Source organism: Halyomorpha halys, unplaced genomic scaffold, assembly GCF_000696795.3.
Source record: "Halyomorpha halys isolate HHAL.00 unplaced genomic scaffold, Hhal_1.1 Scaffold281.1, whole genome shotgun sequence".
In the NCBI taxonomy this organism is placed as follows: Eukaryota; Metazoa; Arthropoda; class Insecta; order Hemiptera; family Pentatomidae; genus Halyomorpha; species Halyomorpha halys.
The window spans coordinates 966,674-975,686 of NW_027108453.1; the positions used below are offsets into that span (position 1 = coordinate 966,674).

Genomic DNA, 9,013 nt, shown 5'->3' on the forward strand with positions numbered 1-9,013 from the left:
TGTACATAATTTATATAATTATATAACATATAATATCATAGTTTTCTGAAGGAAATAAGTAATCCAATGCTCTTATGTTGCGCTTTGATAATATGTCTATTGTTTGTCAATATATAATATAATAATATGTTTCCTCAAATGCTATGAATGACATCGGTGACAGGTATCAGTATAATTACCTTCAATATTTTTGATGCACTATGTACTCAACACTATATTATTCTCTGACAATTTGATGATTTGGTGATCAACCCTAATGCCTGTCAAATCACAGTTCACAGCCTAGAAAAGTCCTATCAGGGAAAAACTCACTCTTTCTGTAAAGAGATTAAATTAGAGCTTTGAACCTCGGTTGTTCAACATATAAATAATTTGAAGCTTGCCATTCTTAGCTCCTAGGCTGCTCTTCTTTTAAGTTTTATAGATCACAATATTTTTACGTTAATTTTAATGCTTTTAAAGGAATAACTCTAGTTACTGATAGAAATATTTTGTGACATATTTTTACTCTATCTTAGCCTATTACAGTATATAAAATACCAGGTGTGTACTCATTAAAATATTATTAGGTGTAAAAATTGGAGAGATAAAAATACCTTATTTAAAATTTTGTGCTGCCCAACTGCATTAGGTTATGGTCATCCATAATTATATTCAATTAAAATTTAAAATATCATTCTATATACATGAATACAAAAAAAAAAAAAATACTTTAAAATAAAAGTGATTAGAGTGCTACCAATGGGTAGTTTCTCTACACGCCTGTAACACTCCAATTTAATTGAGATCAAATTTACTAAATGTATTATAATGTACAGTTGTAAATAGAAGTAAATAAATTTTTAAAAAAGTGATAATTATAAAAAGATATCAATATTAAAAAATGGGGACTAAATATAAAAACAACAAACATAAAAAGTAATATATATATTATATATTAAAAAAGTAATAAATATAAAATTACAAAGATATATAAAAACAATGCATATCCTTCTCTGAGATAAAAATTGTTTATTTAACTATTTAATTGTTTATTAAACTTTTCATCCTACCCTTGTATAATATTATTAAAAATAATTTTTATTCGGTCAATAATGTGGATTAAATTACATAGTATTTTTTTTTTTTAATTTAGGTGGCCACAGTACGTTCTTCGGCCTGCTCAACACATTCGTTCACATTATCATGTACAGTTATTACCTGCTGGCAGCGCTTGGTCCTAGCATACAGAAATACCTCTGGTGGAAGAAGTACCTCACTACATTACAAATGGTTTGAATTCTTAACTAATTTATAACTTGTTTTTTTTTTTCTTTTACTTCCATACTAACTGTTTTCCAATTCAAAAAATGACTATTTGTCACCTAATCTTTTAAGAAATTGTTTTTTCTCAGAATAAAAAAGACAAATATATATTTATTTATAGTGAAATTTGCAGTATTAGTTCAAAGTTATGCTCATAGATTTCCTACTATACAAGTATTGCTACTCATTACATTGAAATGATTCATGATATGAACTTGTACTTTATTATGCAATGGTAGTGTAGCAGTGCAAGGCTGAGCCTTCCTTCACTTTTGATAGGCTGGTTGGATTTGTAGTGGACTGTATACAATTAATTGTAATGATAAATGAAACATAATTAACAGAAAAGAAAAATCTATTGCATAAGTTACAGGTGATGTAGGGGTGGCCGAAATAGGACATTTATGATTAGATGAGTTAATTAATTTAGATTAGGGGTTAATGATGATGATGGTGTTATGTGGAAAGATGTGGACTTACTCCATGCTTCGGTTTTTCTCTCAGCATTCCTATGTATCTCTTTCCTCTGCCACTGGGAGGCATTCAAGGATGTCTCTACTCACTCATGGTTTGATTTTCCCTTAATAAGAGTGAAGAAAGAAAAGCTGCTGGTTTTCTTCTTCTCCCCGCAGAGGGCACTAGAGGTGATGTTAGGTTCCACCATTGGCCAATAAGGGGCACTAGCAGTGCCTACATTATAGATGGCTCATCCATTCCAGACTTTTGGTTACTAAAACAGGCAGTTTTTTAGTTTTATCTGATCATCTCTTCATGCTTTTTCTCCCTGTGCCGTTTCTTGTGCAGAGAGGCCTCGATCCAATGTTTCCTTACCTCATAGTTCTTGCATAGTTGCTTCATTTCGTAGAGTTTTTTCTCCTTTTATCCCTCCAAAAAGAAATAAATTAAAATCTGAACCGCTAGTTTAACTCAGCTCCTGTTTCTGTAGTTAAGAGTTGGTACACTGTTACTTACTCTAAACTACATTAAATTGGTAATGGACAATAATGATTTTGGTTTTGTTGTAATTTATTGTTTAATCGATTTGGTAATATATTTGGCACTAGTGATCCTATTTGCTATCTCTCTCTTCATATTGGTCTATAGGTAGTCAAAGTTGTCAACCACTTTGAGAACCTCTCATTTACAGAATACCTAACTATCTCTTTTTCATCTTGAGAAAGGACCAGGAGCATTCATTTGGTCATTCATTTTCTATGCAGTTCCTCCTGCTGATCATGATATCATCAGCAATCAAAAGAGATTGGTCTCAACCACTAATGTTCCACTTTCAGATGTCTGCTTGCCTTATAAACAGTTTATGGATTTCATTCATAAATATGGTGGCAACACTGTTTCATTCACGCTCACAACCCCTTTTGAATTAATTGAATTAGACAGATTTTGTTGTAGTGATGAGATCTCTTAGAACATTTTCAGCTGTAAGAACATTCCATACCTCTTACAGGACAGAGGTGAAGACACCATTTCAAAATTTCACTGTTTAACAAAAATATTTTGATATTTTTTCTGCAGTTCATCCAGACTATTCTTGACTCCTTCCCAAGATATCTTTCTAGCTGTTTTTGTTTTATTTCTTTCACTTCTATATGAAGCAAAAGCATCTTATTCTGTTGGTTGGACTTCCAGGATCTCTTTATTTTACTTACGATTAATTTATCTTACCATATGATATAAATACTAGTATATTTCTTATTAAATTTAACCAGTTCATTGTTATCCTTTTGTATGGTCTTTCTAATTTTATGACTGTATATTTTTGCTATTCATAAAATTGTTAATTTTCTTTAAACTTTTCCATGAATATAGAAAAACTACTCAGATTAGGCCTTTTGTCTACCTGAAACCTAGAAAGCTGAAAAAATAATTTGCAAGACTTTCATTATAAACTACTCTTTGTATTTTATTTTATGCATATGAAAAATGACTGCTTACATCATGGAAAAAACACGGTCTGAAGATTTAAAAATAATAAAGTTTTGCTTCCAATATTTGGCTTGTAAAAATATGAAGCAACAAAAGAATTTATAAAACTAAAAAGAATATTGTAAGATCATAGTTGAATTGAAAGAATTTTTGTAATTTAAATGAGTTTGTAAAGTTCATTTCAAAATTAATTACCAAGATGATGTTAGAAGCTAAAATATTTTTTATTATTGTAATTTATTGTCCATAAAAACCATGAATTCTAAAATTCAGAATGCAATAATATTTAAAATATTTAAATTTCTAGCTATGTTGAGATTATAGGTACTTCAAACTAAAATAAATAAATTTAACTTATTAATATGAATAGAACTTAATGTAGTTTATTTATTTATTTGTTAAATATAGTATATATAATACATATAATATATAGTATATATAAATAGTAATATTCTTTTTTGATCTGTAATACATACCCTCATAAGGCTATTAATAATATTTGTTTATTTACAATTATTGAGTTATACAGTTTATTAATATTACATAATGCTTCCTATTAAATTTAAAATACTGAGGTTTTGAATTCACCAGTTAACTTGAATATCAACTACATATTAAAATTTGTAGAAACCCAAGTATTACATTCTTTATATTCTATGCCTGATTTTTCCTTTCAGGTTCAGTTCGTTGCCATAATGGTCCATGCATTCCAATTGTTATTCATTGACTGCAATTATCCTAAAGCATTCGTCTGGTGGATAGGAATGCATGCTGTTATGTTTTTCTTCCTTTTCAAGGAGTTCTACACTCAGTCCTATTCATCCAAGAAGAGAAAGGTATATTGTCTTAAAACATATTATATTGTATTGGTAGATTTAATTATGATAAATATAAATGTATACATTTGTGTCTAATTGTCTTATAAAATAATATTTTAACACAAGTATAAACTGTTATGCATGTTTCGGACAGAGTTGGTCTGGTAACATTGCACAAAACAATGAACAACCAATAAAAATAAATTATTATGAAACAATTTTATATCACCACATATTTATTTTATTTATGTATTGAGCTATGTGATAGTTTTTAGTGTTTGCCTTTTGAGAAGCAAGCAATGTTTATATCATACATTCAAGCAATTTTTAATGATTTTTCCTTATATTTCATTACAAAATATCAACCTATTTATTTACTATACCACATATTGGGAGCATAAAAAAGAAACAATGTTTAAATTTAAAATATATATATAATCACCACAAAATATGTATTTACGATCTTTTAAACTCAAAATGGATTTTTTTCATTTCTTCACTTTCTTATTTTTCTATTATATAACTTCCTAATGTCTTATTGTATATGAAATGTGGTTTCTTACATTCCAAGAGGGAAAAAGCATAAAGATTTAAAGAGAAACTGGTATGTATAAAAAAGATTTAGCTCAAAGGTATATGAGATGGCTGAAATATTTAGACAGCTATACAATGCGAAAATTCATGGCCTTTGTCCAGTAAATAAAATAGTTTTCTGGTGAGACTGATTAAGGTCTACAAAGCAGTCTCTAGACGATTAATATGCAATATTTAATATTGTCAATCAAGAAGAGTTTGAATTTAATTACAATATTGTATAACTTAATGTTAAATATTGCATTGTCTATGGTCAATATTTATTTCGCAGTGAGGCCAAGAAATAAGTCTTGGCATGAGAGTGAGAACTCTGGGACTGAATACGTCTTAAATGAACGATTGGAGCCTAAATAAAAAGAATACTTATATATTGATAATCTGATCATCGAGGAACTGCTTAAATATTAAGGGCTAGATAAATAATGACTCAATAAAAATATAATCAGTGCTGAACGTCTAAGGATAGTGGTAGTAGTAGAGGTTGCTGTAGCTGAGGGTATTAAGGGGCCATCTTAGTAACCTTATTGCTGCAGCAATATCATTATAATTTTTTTATTTCGGGCAGTCCCAGGGAATTAAAAATCTACCTCCCACTCTACTTAGAATAGGATGGTAACCTATAGGACAACCTTTATGTCAGCAATGACCAGGTAGAGAGTAATAACAATCTGTCTACTCACTAATAATAACTATTATTCTTTTGTTTTTACAGGAAAAGCTGGAATCACAAAGGTTAGCACTAGCCAATGGTAGCAGTCCAAAGGATGGATCAGCAAATGGCCATTGCAACGGAACCTCAAACACAGTATCAAATGGCTTGTCGAACGGATTCGGTGTTCACAAGGCTCAGGGTTCAATCGCTGATTACTACAGCCAACACGACGACATGAGGCTAACGCACAGGGCCTGAAACAGGCTCTAATTATTTTCCTCAAGTTCTCTTTTGGATTTTTTTTTTCCAAAAGAAGAAGACTATTTATTAATTCACTGAAGAACATGTTAAAACAATAAGTCATATTTTTATACTAGGCAATAATTTTTAAAAATGAATTTAAAAAACTCATGTTTTTTAACTGTACATTTTTAAAATTAAGAATTTCTCCGAAAATCGGGGAAATTTCTGTGATGTATATATGTCATAATTTATGGATATAATTTTATTATCACTTTTTTAAATATAAAATCTTCCATCAATTAGCTGTGTAAATATTTGTCACTAAAGTGTTTGCATCGATTTCGAACACTGTAATCAAATAGAAGCTTTGCTTAGGGAGTAAAATAAAATTAAGAAAGACAGAGGGTGAGAGTGAGTTTATAGAAATAAAGCTAAGACACATTGTATTAGTATTGTATGAAATGCTCTTTTATAACTAAGAGGAATGCATTGCACTTTTTTAAATTTATTTATACATGTATAAGAAAACATTCCTGCACCTTTCGGAGCAATGGATAAAATTTATCTTTACTTTAATTGTTCATAAAATGTAATAACTGTAGAATAGATGTTTTATGCCACAAAATTTAAACTATTATTATTTCATTTACAACCATCTACATACCTCTGAAACCACATAAATGTTATTAAATTCACAATGTTAAAAAAAAAAAAATAAGCATTTTGTATTTGAAATTATAAAATTTTGTCATAAAATTTTCTAATTAAGTATGAGTAAATATAATTTATGGAATATACCTTTTATATCTCTTAAAACTGGTTCTATGTCTCATTCTAATCATTTGATTAACAGATTAGTGTATACTAACTATTGTATCGAATGTTCAAAAACTTTTCAAATGCAATGTTGGTAATTTAGTTTTGTTAGGCCCGTATGTGCCATAATGTATAAATTAGTTATTAATTAGAAAGAACTCCCTGTGAATATGACAACGCTTGGTCACCCTCTGCTAAAAGACATAAGGAAGTGCAATGAATTTCATACAGTGCCTACGACTACAGTCATACAGTGCCTTTGTATTATGCTGGGACCATACCAGAAATGTACTTAACTAGTTCAACTGTTGATTTTATTAATATTTATATAAAGTATAATTTTCTTCTATAAGAAAATAATTAACTGTTGAATCTATTGTATAAACTTGTTGTACCCTTTTAGGATCTATTGTCAACTTTTTTTTGTTTATATTTTTTTGGAACAATTTTATTATGTAAGTATATATGTATATTAAAAAATATATACATATATTCCTATGTATTAATGAAAGTGAATTGTTTAATACGAATAAATTTAAGATTTATATTGTTGTACAGGTTAGTTGTAATAAGTGTTAATAAACCTTTTAAACAAATGTTCTTTTTTCATTAATCATAATGGTAAATTATTACTTTATATCTCCTTAGTATTATAAGTCTAATCACCATATTTTCTTATTTAAAAAAAAAAAGAAAGAAAGAAATTTAGCAAAGGATACTAAAAACAGAGAATTATCTTAAACAAATCCCTGCTCCCAGAAAAATAGGAAACATATGCAGTGTTTTTGGTGGATTTGAAACTTATCCTGCCAAGGCATAATTATTTATGTTTTCATCGATTAATATATGTAAAAAAACTATCTATTGTGAGTTAAAAAGACTGAACATTAGGCAGTATATCTAAGATGAGTTTGTCTGTAGGGAAGGGAACTCGCGCTCCTCCGACCATAGCTCCTTCTCCCCTCCACACCACAACAAAGCTCTCCTACCAGGAACCAAAGAGGCAGTCTGTAACTTGATAATGCCCAACCAGTTTGGGATTAGGTAGGTACTTGGAACACTTTTCCCCCTACTCTTGGACTCTTAAGTTGTGAATACCGAAGGTTACTCATTTCCTTAGGTTATCCTTTATCTTTGATTGGGACTTTTTTTTATTGATTCTTGTTTTACTTTGTAGTCAAATATATTAATAACTCTGTTCTGACTTGATATTTAAGAACCTAGTATCTTCCAAAAAGTCATTTGATAATCATAAATAAGATTTGATAATTATTGTGTTCCGAAAAAAACTGTCTTTTTTTAAGTTTTAATTTGTTGTGAAACAGTTATTGCAACAATGAGCTGCACTCAATTACTTTCTTAATTTTAACATTTTAAAATGCAGTATATTTGGTCTTAGAATGGGATTAACTTATGATTAATGCATTAATTAATGGCTTTTCATAACAGAGGAAACATAGATTGGACCTCTGTTTTCATGAATTTAAGTACATTCATAATTACCTTTTTAGTTTTTCCTCTTCCCAGTTTATATGGTAAACTTAGAAGCTTGCGATATTAATGAAAAATAGTTTTGAAAAACTGATACGAGGAATTTCTATTTGTAAAGTTGCAGAAGTAGGTCAAGAAGAGGATAGGAAAGGTAGTCCAGTCAACTGAGTAGATCTGTTCCAACAGTCACTTCTGACAATCCAGAACTGTACTGAGCATTAGCAGTACATGATTTAGGAGGGAAGAACATGTCAGAAGCAGTTGTTAGAACAGACCTAGTGGAAATAAGAGTGGGGGAACGTTTGCCACTTTGTATCTCTCCTCTCCCTTTACCCACAGGCAAACTCATCTTAGATGCACTATACTTTGTTTTATGGCCATAAAACTTGTTTCTGAAATTGAGAATATTTATAAAAATAATTACCAGAATAAATTTGTAATTTTTATTATAAAGCTTACAATTTACTTTTCAATTATAATATAATTGAAATATTTGGATTTTTTTTTTTTTTTATGACCGGCTAAAATCTGGTACTTCTAAACCAAATTAGAGTACCAATCAACAAACATAAAATAGTGATTTAATTAAATAATTAACTTTTGTGTATATTTTATAATGATTGTTTACCATTGTTATTGTTTATATTCTAAAAAAACTTGTTTAGGTTTTGCAGTATGTGCATCACACAACTTTCACTTAACACCCTACTTTGCGTCTTAATTATCACTCATTTCAAATTCAACATCTTATTTTCATGGTAATATTTCTCCTTAGTATATTTATATATATTATTATACTATATATAGTATATTTATGTATTATTATTACACTATTTATATATATAGTATACGAACTACAATCATTATGTTGTTCTGTTTCCATGTTTAAAAGTCTTCCTGAATATGTAGGTTTTGTGTACCATTTGGTGAATATGGTGTTATTGGGGTTTTTTGTGGAGAGGAGATCAAGAAATGGTAGCGAATTGTTTATTTCTGATTCAACTGTAAAACGTAAGCGAGGATAGTAGGAGTTGAAGGTGAATAGGATATCAGTGATTAGCCTATTCCCAAATATTTAATTTATTAAAGCTCCCATAATTTATTTTAATTTACTTTTTATTTGTTTAATTATTTATTTTGAAAAAGTCGA

At 29.1% G+C, this 9,013-nt stretch overlaps 1 protein-coding gene across 5 annotated transcripts in view; it reads left to right on the forward strand.

The window, feature by feature from the left end:
* Positions 1–6,781, forward strand: part of LOC106680705 (very long chain fatty acid elongase AAEL008004) — a 313,611-nt gene extending 306,830 nt beyond the window's left edge. For all 5 annotated transcript variants that reach the window (XM_067046771.1, XM_067046769.1, XM_067046773.1 and 2 more), the window contains 3 exons: positions 1,136–1,272; positions 3,927–4,085; positions 5,374–6,781. In XM_067046771.1, the coding sequence (XP_066902872.1) occupies positions 1,136–1,272; positions 3,927–4,085; positions 5,374–5,571 (494 nt within the window). In that variant the 3' untranslated portion in view covers positions 5,572–6,781. The remainder of the gene's footprint in view (positions 1–1,135; positions 1,273–3,926; positions 4,086–5,373) is intronic.
* Positions 6,782–9,013: the final 2,232 nt, after the last annotated feature.